Raw genomic sequence first — 14,402 nt, forward strand, 5'->3', positions numbered from 1 at the left:
TATACAGGTCAAGAAGAATCTGGCATTAAGGAAACAGCATAGCAGGATTCCAGACAGGCAACTGGTCAACAACATGAAGGTCTGGAAGAAAGGTCGCAGGTACTCAGGTTCAGGGCACTGCTTCAGCCCTTGCAAAAACTGGTGAGAGTTGGAAAGTCTTTAGGCCAAGAAAAATTGGATTATTTAAAAGGGGGTAAAGAAAGGGACTCAAGGAGGAAGGATTAAGGCAAGAACTAGGTTCCAAGAAACAGGGCATGAGAGAGAGCCTTGATCTACCGCTATAGTTCTGGTGGTAGCATCAGAATCACCTGGGAACGTAGAAATGCAAATTCTCCTGCTCTACACTAGACCTACCAAATCAGAATATCTAGGGGGTGGGGCCCAGCAGTCTGTGCGCAAACAAGCACTGCAGGTGATTTTGATGCACGTTATAGTTTGAAAACTAGGCCAGGTGCAGTGGCTCATGCCAATAATCCCAGCACTTTGGGAGACTGAGACGGGAGGATTGCTTAAACCCAGGAGTTTGAGACCAGCCTGGGCAACACGGCGAAACCCCACCTCTATTAAAAAAAATACAAAAATTAGCTAGGTGTGATGGCTCCCACCTGTGCTCCCAGCTATTCAGGAGGCTGAGGTGGGAGAATCACCTGAGCCTGGAAAGTCGAGGCTGCAGTGAATTGTGATCACACCACTGCACTTCAGCCTGAGTGACAGAGTAAGACCCTATCTCAAAAAACAGAAAAAGAAAAACACTGGCCCAAAGGAAATGAACTTGTTACAGAAGCCGGGGTTCAAAACACCAAATAATGGACTTGTACCTAGTCCTTCCTGGGTGCTCTGCAGACATTTCTCCAAGCGTAGTCTGCAAACAACCTACATATGTAGAATTACCTATGCACATTTTTCATTTAACAACCAAGAGCTACATTTGTAGCAAAATCTGGGTTGTAACTTAGCCTACAGCTGAAGCCTAAGAGATTCCATCTGTGAGAAGAAATAACCCACCTCTTTGGCCCCCCTCCCCAGGCAGGAAGCCAGGATGGTCCTTATATAAAGTTGTGCTGTCCAACAGGTGACCACTAGCCACATATGGCTATTTAAATTTAAATTAACTACAATTAAGTGAAATTAAAAATTCAATTCCTCAATTGCACCTGCCAAATTTTAAGTCCATAACAACCACATGTGGCTAGTAACTACTGTATTGGAGAGTGCAAGCAGAGATAGAATATTCTATTACTGCAGAAATTTCTGTTGGATAGCATTTATAATAGTTTAGTCTAACTTAAAACTCCCTAGTTGCCACAGTCATGATTTAGCAGTAATTTCATGGATTTCTCTACTGAGGTTCGAATCTCTGCCATTAGAGACTGATAACTTTAAAGACTTTGCAATTATCAAACTGGTGACAATTTAAGCCAGAATCAGGTAAATTTCCTCAGTTTTAACAGCATTGGAATTTTCTGGGACTAGCTGTGTATCTATCCAGGATTCTTGAGAATGCCTGCCATTTTTCAACACAATGGATGTAAGGTATTACACATATACCTGGGGATGGGGTGGTAGGTATAATTGCACAAGCATTGTGGAGAATGGTATCAAAGAGTGGCAGAACATCACAATCAAGGTTTTCCCTTTCTTTTACCTTTGCTTTTTAAAAAGACAATATTTGCTGGACCTGATCTTATAACTCATAAATGGGACACTGTATGTTCCTTTTTACCTCCTCTGTTTCTACTTAATTGCACCCTATGAGGACTGCTTCCCTTACCCACCATAACCCCTTCCTTCACTCATCCATATCTTTACTCTTCTTCACAACTCTGTAATATTGACCTTCTTTATGAACCTTTCCTGGAACAATCCCTCTTAAGTGCAAGCACTGTTATTATGCCTTCAATGTATTTAATATCCATGTATCTATTCTCTCTAATTTTGTCATTTTGTGTTCTCATGTATTTTCATTCATTATGTGTCCAACTTCCATGGATAACATGGTTACAACAAAAGATCCTACTTTATGACAATTATCTTCCTTGGGTTTGTGGGACATAGAACAGTGCTTAGAGTAGGGGATCCAAGAACCCAAGAGAATATATTAGCTAAGAAGATAACTTCCGTTTTTAAAAGTCCAAGATTCAGTAGATCGAAACCATCCTGGCTAACATAGTGAAACCCCGTCTCTTCCAAAAATACAAAAAATTAGCCGGGCGTGGTGGCGGGCGCCTATAGTCCCAGCTACCCGGGAGGCTGAGGCAGGAGAATGGCGTGAACCCGGGAGGCGGAGCTGGCAGTGAGCCAAGACCACGCCGCTGCACGCTGCACTCCAGCCTGGGCGACAGAGCGAGACTCTGTCTCAAAAAAAAAAAAAAAAAAAAAGTCCAAGATTTAAAAAAAAAAAAAAAGGATGTCTGCTTTGTGAGTTTAGCATTGTCTCCTTGTCATTCCAGAAATGAAATGGCAAATACATTTAAATCAGAACTAAAAAGGGGAACAGGGTATAAAGGCTCAATTTAGTCACATCATTTCTGTTTCTCACCCACCCCCTTTAAACCAGATGTTTGCCAATGCGTTAACAATGCAGATGTTTCCTGAAAGAAAGTTTAGTAACTCAAGCAGACACCTTATTTTCTTTTCAAGCAGAAAAGACTATGAGATGGTGGTTGTGGTTGTTCTGGGAGGGAGAAGATATAAATGATACACATTATTTCAAATCATTTCATGACCTCACTGCACACTTATAGTTATTGTACCTGTTGTCTTTTTGCTGTCAAGCCTAGCTAAGATCATTTGGAATGTTCAAGATCACTCATACATGCATGTGCACACATACACATGCACATATGTTCACTCCCTATTTCATCCACATGAACTAAGATTACTGACGTGTACAGATTCAAAGCACTAACTTTTATTCTTTTCCAAAGGCAAGAAGCTGAGCTACTTTCCAGAATAGTTGTGAAAGACCCTGTCATACTTCTGCATTGTTTCCTCCACACCACCTCCATCCAGTTCCTTATGAATGGTTACTGGTTTTCAAAAATATGAGACAAATTGAGTGTATAAAAGTCATTTTTAGACAAAATGAAACAGGAAATGAAAGAAACCAGAATCTCTCCTCATTTGTGGATGGGCCAGCTCCACCATGTCATGGTTAATCTGCAGGGAGGAAATACTAGATTTGATTGCAGATCAGACTGCAGCAAACCTGCTGTGACTAAGGCATCAAGAGAAAGCAAGCAACAGCTGGGGCTTCAGTGGTGAAAACATTATATATCTAGCTTTGAAATATGAAATACTATTTAGCAGTGTCACCTAGAAAAGAGTGTTTCAAAATGCTGATGCTTCATAAGAACCTTTATCTTCAGAGTTGTTTCTTTTATCTTTCAAATTAGCCAGGGTGGGAAATAAAGTGATCACTTGGTGAAGAAATCTCGCAAAGAAGAACATAGAGAGTTCACTTTCATCTGGAGTAATGAACAGATTGAACAAACTAGAAATGGTTAGTCTGTTAAAGAAAAGGTGTAGGTGAGCTGTTTACAAGAGCCGCAAGGGAAAGGGGAAGACAACTTCTTTGTGGACTTAAGGTTGAAAGTTGCAAGCTGGCAAGACGATTCTGACCTCCATTAAGAAAGCCCTTTCCAACCAACAACCACTGGGTTGGTTACGCAGGTTGGGCAGCACTGGGAGCAAATGTTGATTGAACAAATGTTTGTCGGAATTGTTGACTTAAAGAGCTGTTCTGTCACTGGGGACAGCAGCGGCTGGATAGCCCCATTCAGGGAGAGGGCATTTGTTCACCTGGCCAGAGATCAGAGCAGGCTAAGGGACTGCTGGGATCCTGTCCAGCTTTGAGACCCTACAGAGCCATGTTCACCTAGCACGTATCCCGTCTGCGGTCGCGCTCATTTCTTACCTTATTCCAGGGCTTTCATCTCAGCTTGCCAGGCTGGAGCCAAGGGCCAACGCAGCCGCGCCTTGTTCGCGATGGTAGCTTCCCAGGAGCCCCCTATGGTTCCGGAACGGCGCTGCCGGCCCCAGCCTGTTTGCTACCTCCTAAAGCCAAAGGCACTGGCGGGCCGGGCCAGCTTCTAAAGTCGCGCAAGGTTAGAAGGTTCCCGACAGGAACGGCGTGAGGCCAATGGAAGGAGGTACTTCAGTTTCCCTCCAGATGCCCAGCGATGGGCTCAGAGCTCCTTGAGAACTCGGGAAAGGAAGCAGGGTCTCTGAAGAAATACTTCAGGAGTAGAAAGAGGAAGCTAGAGGGTTAAATGCACTACGCAGGAACAGAAATGAGTTTTTCTTAGAGTAAGTATATGTCTAGAGGTGTAGTAAACTAAAACAAGTCTTGAATTGCATACCGCTACGTAGGGAAGAAATGAAAACTTTTGAATATTAGTGAAAAAAGGGAAACTGCAACGCCTGTATTACTAGATAGCTTTCATCCACAGCTCAAAAGCGACAGATGTAAAGAAGCAACACCGCATTTTGGCTTTCTAAAGCTTTAATTTGGTTTGGATCCCATGCCCATGACCCTGCCAGCTGACAATTCTAAGCATGCGCAAACTGGCCCCAAAAATTCCTCCCACATTTCCGAAGAACTATTTGGCCCTTTATGTGAAGTACCTGGTTTTTCCATTTTCTGTTTTACCATAGGCCTCAGTTCGGTGTGTGGCGTATTTATTCTACATTTAACAATTTGAAGATCATTCTATTAGATTAAAAAAAAAGAATACAATGGAAGCCAAGTGATTAAGCTTTCCTTATGCTTATATTAAGTTGTAGCATATGCATTTACCGATAGTTAACCGTATTAACCTACAGAAAATGTCCAGGGAAATGGTCTATTTCTTATTCTATTTTTGACCTAAAAAAAATCTTTAAAATGTCTTAGCATTTTCCCCAGTCTCCACTTCCCTCAGCTTTGGCCTGAAGCTATCTTTAAAGGTACCCTGTACAGCTCTTGCCCTGTACAGCTAGCTACAGAGATTCAATCCTTTCTGTTCGATTAGGACACATCTCAGTGGCAGATAACATGCAAAGTTATTATATGTATGAACCAGAACTTGTTTTTCCTTAGGGGCCAGGATGTTACACTAAGGTCTTAAGACTACAGTAATATCTTCACTTGAAAAAGCCCTCTATTATTTCTATCTCAGATGATAAAAATTCAATTAAGAGAAATAAGAACGTGACATGTGTAATCTCACCTGGCTCTACAAAGCTAGTCTGGACAGACATTTAAACAATTATCCTCTAAGATTATTTGATGAAATGCATTTCAATGACTAGTTAACCATTAAAAACCAAAGTGAGCATCCCATCTGTTCCCAGTCAAATGACCTAGAGCAAAGGACTAGGCAAACCACATCTGTGGGCATAGCAAGCTGTACATCACAAACAAATGAATTTGCTTTGTATATGAGTGAGAGCAAACACTCTTTATTGTACAACTTGGGTGGGTAAGTAGGGAGAATAATGGTTTTACTGAAATCGCAGGTAACGGTTACGTTGGAGTTAAAGGTTAGGAAGAAAACCAAAGGGTAAGAGCTGTTGTTCTGGGCTGGCATTGTCAATGAAGAGCATAAATTCAGATGTGAATGTATATTTTGTGGAAGCATGTGTGTGGTTGGTTTTTGTGTATGTGTGAGTCTGAAAGAGGGAAAACAGGCTCCCATTAGACTATGACTAACAAAAATGTTTGACAGATTATAACTCAGATGTCTTACTCAGAGCATATGCCTTCCCATTTTCCCCATTATTCCCCAAAATGATGTCTTTAAGAACTTGTCCTTGACCGAGCAGGCATCTCATACCCCAAATAGCTAATATTTTGATAGCTATGATCCTGAACGGCCAAACATTCCAAAACCAAGTAGTTTGTAATATCTTTAAATGCAAATATATTTTAGGCCTTTTCCTTGGCAAGGATGTTTGGTCAGGGGTTGGCAAAAATAATGCTCTTCAGACTTAAAAGAACACAACCATATTTCTTAACCATCCACCAGAAAGTAGTAGAAGCTCCAGGAAGCAAGTCTTTATCAGGAGTCAGACTAGCTACATCATAATCTCTCTGCCCAGGGGCTGTGGATGTCATCCATCCTGGCCTAACTAGCCTACTGAGCTGAGAGATGTCCAATTTCCCCCCAATACACTAACCAGAGGAGAAGCACCGTGATATCATTGCATGTGAATTCTTAATTCCAATTGCTTAAACAAATATGTTCAGTTGTAACTATCAATACCAGTATATAACAGTGTTGGCCAAGTTTTATTGATGCTGAAAATCAATTGGAGTTACAGCCAGACACATGGTCTTATGACCGGCGTACTTACGCAGGGCTTTGCACTGAGACAGGTCGTGCATCTGAGGTTTACTGCTTTGCATTTTTGTTTTGTAACTGAAGTCTGATGAGACAGCCAGAGCATGTGCTACCTAGGGACTTGAATCCCTGCAGCCCCATTTCACTTCTCACCACCTTCCGGGGTGGTTTCTCGACCTCCCATTCCCCTACCACCTGGTGCCTTAGCCAGCCCTGGCTCTCCCTCCAAACACCTGCCCAATGAGCACTGCCACCCCATGGTGCCCAGACATACTCTCCCTCCTCATCCCTACCTAGCTACCATTGCCACTCCCCTCCCCCAGCGGGGACATGGGCATAGGAGCAGGGAGAGTTAAGGTTGGTCAGGTGCACGTGCCCTATGCTATCTTGGAAGGGGGCTTGGCCATCTGGCATCTCTGGACCAAGAATGTGCCACAGCACATTTGGAGGGTGAATGGTGGGGGCACACCCCTTGTCCACCTCTATTTCAGGCATGGAACACATCCTGGCATGAAAGTTGCAGTCCCTTGGGAATCACCTCTCCACCTTGATTGCCACACTAGGCCAGTGACAAGGGAAGATTGACACATCATCCCCTGCTGGGGCCCAGTGTCCTGTGGCTGGCAGGCAGGGGATCCTAAGGACATGTGGGTGTTAAATTGTAGGGTGCACTTCCTGGGCACCTTTGAGGGTCTGCACTGCCCCAGCAAATATCCCCATGCTAGAAGGAGCAAAATATTAAATGGCAAATTTTAAAAATGTAACAGGATGGGTTGCAAAAGAGACTACAGAGGAAAGCAAAAAGTTTTGTATTTTAGTATCTTCCATGGCACTTTTCTTCCTAGCTTTTGAACAAGGGGCCCCACATTTTTATTTCTCACTGAGCCCCACAAAGTATGTAGCCATTCCTGCCCGGAGTGAGGACTTTTAAAACATAAAGATTATCAAGTCTTGGAAATTCTGATTCAGTAGATATATAACAGGTCTCAAACTTAATTATGTAAAGGATATTCTGGAGAGCTTCCTTTTACCCAGTCCCACCCACCAAATATTCTGATAAATTAAGCTTCGATTAGCCCCCAGATCTGCATTTTATAAGGATCCCCAGATGATTCTACTGCAATTGGTCCACAGACCATGCCTGGACCGAATTTGGGTGCTTAGGAGCACAAATTCTGGAGCCGGGCAGACTTGAGTTTGCTTCCTAGCTTTACCAACTGATCTCAGGGGAGTTAATGTTTACCTCTAAACTTTAGCTCATGCATCTATAAATAAATATATTAATATCACGTCATAAGGATATTATGTTGTATTAAATGTCTTTAAAACACCACAATGATTAGCCCAAAGTAAACACTCAATAAATGTTCAAAAATTTAGGAAAATTGTTAAGACTGGGTTGTATGCACACTGGTGTTTATTATATTATGTAGTTTTTTCTGTATTTTTACAACATTTCAGAATTAAAAGCAACAGCTAGAAAAAGAGGGAAATGGCCGGGTGCAGTGGCTCACGCCTGTAATCCCAGCACTTTGGGAGGCCAAGGGCGGATCACGAGGTCGAGAGATCGAGACCATCCTGGCCAACATGGTGAAACCCCCATCTCTACTAAAAATACAAAAATTAACTGGGCATGGTGGCATGCGCCTGTAGTCCCAGGAGAATTGCTTGAACCTGGGAGGCGGAGGTTGCAGTGAGCCAAGATCTCACCACTGCTCTCCAGCCTGGTGACAGGGCAAGACTCCGTCAAAAAAAAAAAAAAAGATAAGAGAGGGAGAGCCAGAGTACGAAAAAGGAAGTCAGAGCCCTTTAATGAGTCAGCTTTGTAGGTCTCCAGGTAGGAGGCTAGTGCTTCAGTGTCTAGGACATAGTAGGTGTTCAGTAAATTAAATTCAGGACAAAAAGAACATGCCCCAAGGACCATCTGATATCCACTTAAAGTGATGGACTACCTCCTTTCCCTTGTTTATGAATGGGTTCATGCCTAAGACTGTGTGCACTTTAATACAAGGGCAGTCGTTCAGAACTAGTCAGTTCCTGAAAAGGATTTATCAAATGTTGAGTGTGCCCTCTAGTGTTCACACTTCCCAGCTTTCTTCCTATAAAGGTGGATCAAGGCACTTGCTTACAACTGGAACTGAAATCCTCCAAGTTGATCTAGACATTGAGATGGAGAGAATATTCATTGTCGACTGTAATTATGCAATGAATATCCAGTTGAGATAATGGACTTGCCTCTTATCTAATAATACCCAGGCTCAATGCGTCACTGCTTTGTCCACTTTGCCCAAAATTCAAGCACAGCTAAGTTGATATTTTAGGACAAAGGCAGCTTACTATCCAGCCAGAGGGGAGTAGAATATGGTTAAGAGAGAGTGGAAAGAATGAATGAGCCCTGCTATTCCTCACTGCCTGGATGGCTATAAGCACAGCCCTTATGGAGGCCTTAGGTCTTGCTTCATAATATTCCAGTTTGAAAAGGGTTTGAAAAGACCTCCTAGAAAAATCAGTAGTTTTTCTCTTTTGAGTAACATGTAGCAAAAAAAATTTCATCATGTAGGTACAGGGAACACCCTAGTAACTATTAATCTCAAGGAGTCAAGCCAGTGTGTTTCCTAATGTATCTGCTGTATCCCCATGAAGCAAATTTTGCCATCAGAGAAACTGACTCATGGGGAAAAAATCCAAGGACCTCAAATCACCAAAAGAAGCCATTCCTCAGATTTGCCTCAGCTTAAGCTTCCCTGTCTCTCATTGTGTGTTGCTTTCAATGCAGTTACATAAATGGCTTTTTTGTTTATGCACCAAAAACACTAATTCATCTGCAAAGCTCACATTTCCAGAAACATTCCATTTCTGCCACCACCTAGAAGCCAATATTTTGCCTATTCCTGTAACCAGCACACATATTTATTTTTTTCTAGATCAAATATATTATGCAGTAAGAGTCTTAATTTTGTTTTCACAGGTTGTTTTGAATGGTAAAGTTGATGCATTCTGTGGAGGCTCTATCGTTAATGAAAAATGGATTGTAACTGCTGCCCACTGTGTTGACACTGGTGTTAAAATTACAGTTGTCGCAGGTAAATAAACAGAAAGAATAATAATCTGCAGCACCACTAGCTCTTTAATATGATTGGTACACCGTATTTTACTAAGGTCTAATAAAATTGTTGTTGAATAAATTAGGCTAAAGGCAGAAGGGTCATAATTTCAGAACCCACGTCGCACCATCCTCCGAGCATCCATAGTTCTTTTGATGTACCCATATTATCACTCATTTCAGTGAGGTACAATTAGTTCTTGATGTAGCCATTTCCATACCAGAAGGCCTTCCCAAAAATCAGTGTCATGTCACCGATCCTTTTATCTCTGGTGCTTGGCACAACCTGTAGCAGGTCCTCAGAAAACAAAGATTTGAATTAATGGCCAAATGAGTTTGTGCTCAAAAAAGGGGTGAGGATACTTGAAATTTGGAAAATCTAGGATAATTCATGACTAGTGGATTCATTATCACCAATGAAAGGCTTATAACAGCATGAGTGAACAGAACCATCTCTATGATAGTCCTGAATGGCTTTTTGGTCTCAAAAATATGCATTGGCTCTCATTACATTTAACCAAAATTATCACAATATAAGAATGAGATCTTTAACATTGCCAATTAGGTCAGTGGTCCCAAGTAGACACTTAGAAAATCTGTGTATGTGAAATACTGTTTGTGACTTAAAATGAAATTTATTTTTAATAGGTGAACATAATATTGAGGAGACAGAACATACAGAGCAAAAGCGAAATGTGATTCGAATTATTCCTCACCACAACTACAATGCAGCTATTAATAAGTACAACCATGACATTGCCCTTCTGGAACTGGACGAACCCTTAGTGCTAAACAGCTACGTTACACCTATTTGCATTGCTGACAAGGAATACACGAACATCTTCCTCAAATTTGGATCTGGCTATGTAAGTGGCTGGGGAAGAGTCTTCCACAAAGGGAGATCAGCTTTAGTTCTTCAGTACCTTAGAGTTCCACTTGTTGACCGAGCCACATGTCTTCGATCTACAAAGTTCACCATCTATAACAACATGTTCTGTGCTGGCTTCCATGAAGGAGGTAGAGATTCATGTCAAGGAGATAGTGGGGGACCCCATGTTACTGAAGTGGAAGGGACCAGTTTCTTAACTGGAATTATTAGCTGGGGTGAAGAGTGTGCAATGAAAGGCAAATATGGAATATATACCAAGGTATCCCGGTATGTCAACTGGATTAAGGAAAAAACAAAGCTCACTTAATGAAAGATGGATTTCCAAGGTTAATTCATTGGAATTGAAAATTAACAGGGCCTCTCACTAACTAATCACTTTCCCATCTTTTGTTAGATTTGAATATATACATTCTATGATCATTGCTTTTTCTCTTTACAGGGGAGAATTTCATATTTTACCTGAGCAAATTGATTAGAAAATGGAACCACTAGAGGAATATAATGTGTTAGGAAATTACAGTCATTTCTAAGGGCCCAGCCCTTGACAAAATTGTGAAGTTAAATTCTCCACTCTGTCCATCAGATACTATGGTTCTCCACTATGGCAACTAACTCACTCAATTTTCCCTCCTTAGCAGCATTCCATCTTCCCGATCTTCTTTGCTTCTCCAACCAAAACATCAATGTTTATTAGTTCTGTATACAGTACAGGATCTTTGGTCTACTCTATCACAAGGCCAGTACCACACTCATGAAGACAGAACACAGGAGTAGCTGAGAGGCTAAAACTCATCAAAAACACTACTCCTTTTCCTCTACCCTATTCCCGAATCTTTTACCTTTTCCAAATCCCAATCCCCAAATCAGTTTTTCTCTTTCTTACTCCCTCTCTCCCTTTTACCCTCCATGGTCGTTAAAGGAGAGATGGGGAGCATCATTCTGTTATACTTCTGTACACAGTAATACATGTCTATCAAACCCAGACTTGCTTCCATAGTGGAGACTTGCTTTTCAGAACATAGGGATGAAGTAAGGTGCCTGAAAAGTTTGGGGGAAAAGTTTCTTTCAGAGAGTTAAGTTATTTTATATATATAATATATATATAAAATATATAATATACAATATAAGTATATAGTGTGTGTGTGTATGCGTGTGTGTACACACACACGCATACACACATATAATGGAAGCAATAAGCCATTCTAAGAGCTTGTATGGTTATGGAGGTCTGACTAGGCATGATTTCACGAAGGCAAGATTGGCATATCATTGTAACTAAAAAAGCTGACATTGACCCAGACATATTGTACTCTTTCTAAAAATAATAATAATAGTGCTAACAGAAAGAAGAGAACCGTTCGTTTGCAATCTACAGCTAGTAGAGACTTTGAGGAAGAATTCAACAGTGTGTCTTCAGCAGTGTTCAGAGCCAAGCAAGAAGTTGAAGTTGCCTAGATCAGAGGACATAAGTATCATGTCTCCTTTAACTAGCATACCCCTGAAGTGGAGAAGGGTGCAGCAGGCTCAAAGGCATAAGTCATTCCAATCAGCCAACTAAGTTGTCCTTTTCTGGTTTCGTGTTCACCATGGAACATTTTGATTATAGTTAATCCTTCTATCTTGAATCTTCTAGAGAGTTGCTGACCAACTGACGTATGTTTCCCTTTGTGAATTAATAAACTGGTGTTCTGGTTCATACCTTGGTTTTTTGTGGATTCCATTGATGTGAATCAGTCACACTGTATTTGATGATGCATGGGACTACTGACAAAATCACCCTGACCCCGCCAAGCTGCTGCCTTCTCCTGCCCCCACCTCACCCCCAGCCAGGCCTCACTCTTGCTAGTTCCTTTAGTTCTTTTAGTCAATATATTTTTGTCTTCGCATATAAGTATAAATAAACATATTTTTAAATTTCTTGGCTGGGCCCAGTGGCTCACGCCTATAATCCCAGCACTTCTGGAGGCCAAGGTGGGCGGATCACCTGAGGTTAGGAGTTTCAGGCCAGCCTGGCCAACATGGTGAAACCCTGTCTCTACTAAAAATAGAACAATTAGCTGGGCTTGGTAATGTGCACCTATAATCCCAGCTACTGGGGAGGCTGAGGCAGGAGAATCACTTGAGCCTGGGGAGCAGGGGGTGCGGGAGTTTGCAGTGAGCCAAGATCGCACCAGTGCACTCCCCATCCTGGGTGACAGAGTGAGACTCTGTCTCAAAGAAAATAAATAAATAAATACATTTCTTGAGGCGTTTCTTGTTAAATCATTCATGGAGAGGCATCCCAAACACTACATTCAACAAAACACTCTGAAAAATGTTTTCAAATGCAATATAACACAGCAGAGATTTGATGCTCTGTTATCCAGTTTTCATATAAGGCAGTGTGAGCTGTGTCCCAGAGAGGACAGTGGTCTGAATCCACCTGAGATAGAATTGGGTCTAACTAGCTGTGAGTATGGCCTTCAATAAGTCACTCTCCATTTGGGAATTTGATTTCTCCACTTGTATAATGAGAGTATTTGACAGGATGCTCTCCCAAATCCCTTGCAATTTTGTTAGTCTGTGATTTCATGTTTTTATTTTTATTCCTTCATTCAACAAATAGTCAAGGAGTAATTGCTGTGTGCCAAATACCAACAGTATTCATTAAATTGTAATTCAGATTTTACATATATATAAATAATGTATAATGTGTATAAATTGCTTTGTGAGTGCCTACTACACTGCTAGACAGTAGTTGCTCAATAATTGTTAGCTGAATCAGAATCCATGTTTATCCCAGAGTAGCAATTAGTCTTGCATTGAGTATTGTGAAAGAAGGCCACTCTTAAATAAGAATAATGCCTGGGGTTTAGGTTTTATGAAAAAATGAAAGGAAATTGGTTCCGCTTTTGTTGACTAAAGGAAGGGAAGAGAGAAGAGACACTATAATGTCTGCCTCAGATTTAAGGAGGAGGCTAATTCATGCATTAAACACATTACTTCAAATTTGAATGACCAAAGGTCTGTAGCCTCAGCACTTCAAAATTGGTAAAAGTAAGACACTCTGGCCTTGTTTCCATAGAGACCACCCCTTACAAAGGTACCAATGGGAAACTGGCCTCAGGACTCCTGTTATTGGTCTTCTCTGTGGCAGAGAAAGGAGCTCTTGGACCCATAAATCTCTGAGCCACAGTTCTTTTTGCCATGGGCTCAAAAATGATTGAATTCATCATGAGCCACCTGTGGCATGTTGCCACCACTAAACATGCGGAGCCTTTAAGCTCACTAAGAGCCAATGTCTTCAGAGCCAGCCCTGGCTGGATTCTACCTAGGGCATTTGCAGTTGCCATATAAGAATCATTAGTGCTTTCAAAATTACTGTAGCTACTTTGCCTAAATAGACTAAAACATGCTGCCGTCATATTGGAAGTGACAGATTAAAATAGAACTCTTGCCAAGTGAAGGAAAGTGTGCTAATATAATGCAGTCATTTTAACTTGCTGTTTAAGTGTGATTGTTTTTAGTTCTTTTGAATATTATTTGTTTTATACTGACAGGAACGAAGTACTGTCCAATTTTCTCTGCCAAGGAAAAAAGAAAAGGTGTTCTTCCTTACTTACCTGAACCAAAACAGACCAGTTTACAAAATTGCCTAATTATAATTGCTAAACAAGTTCCGAATGCTTACAGTCTAATCCAAGAATGTCAGAGCTGCAAGGGCCCTTAAATACCATCCAATCCACTCCACTCATTTAGCAGATGAAGAGATTGAGGGCAACATAAGGCCAGGCCCAAGATAACACAATGACAGCCAGGACTAGAGCTCAAGTCTCCCACCCTGCACTTTGAAAGAATAATGCTTTCAACTGGAGTACATTAACTCTACTGTCTATATTTTTAGGGCAGCTGGGGCATTCTGCATTGGTGGCAATCCTCTCAACAACCCTGGGACTGAAAACTGCCTGCAATTCTTACTAACAATTCTCTAATTGACCAAAAGGTGACAAAATCAAGGAGACCAATAAGGTAGCTTGGAAAGCAGAGTGGCAGTCAGATAACAAACTGGAGCTTCAACCCCTGGCTCATAGCAGGTTCTCAGTAAATA

At 41.4% G+C, this 14,402-nt stretch overlaps 1 protein-coding gene across 2 annotated transcripts in view; it reads left to right on the forward strand.

The window, feature by feature from the left end:
- The window catches only part of F9 (coagulation factor IX), a 34,256-nt gene extending 22,243 nt beyond the window's left edge, over nucleotides 1-12,013 (forward strand). For both annotated transcript variants that reach the window (XM_003812308.5, XM_055106321.2), the window contains 2 exons: nucleotides 9,292-9,406; nucleotides 10,075-12,013. In XM_003812308.5, the coding sequence (XP_003812356.2) occupies nucleotides 9,292-9,406; nucleotides 10,075-10,622 (663 nt within the window). In that variant the 3' untranslated portion in view covers nucleotides 10,623-12,013. The remainder of the gene's footprint in view (nucleotides 1-9,291; nucleotides 9,407-10,074) is intronic.
- The last annotated feature ends 2,389 nt before the right edge of the window (nucleotides 12,014-14,402 follow it).

The sequence above is a fragment of the Pan paniscus genome, chromosome X, assembly GCF_029289425.2.
Source record: "Pan paniscus chromosome X, NHGRI_mPanPan1-v2.0_pri, whole genome shotgun sequence".
Classification (NCBI taxonomy): domain Eukaryota; kingdom Metazoa; phylum Chordata; class Mammalia; order Primates; family Hominidae; genus Pan; species Pan paniscus.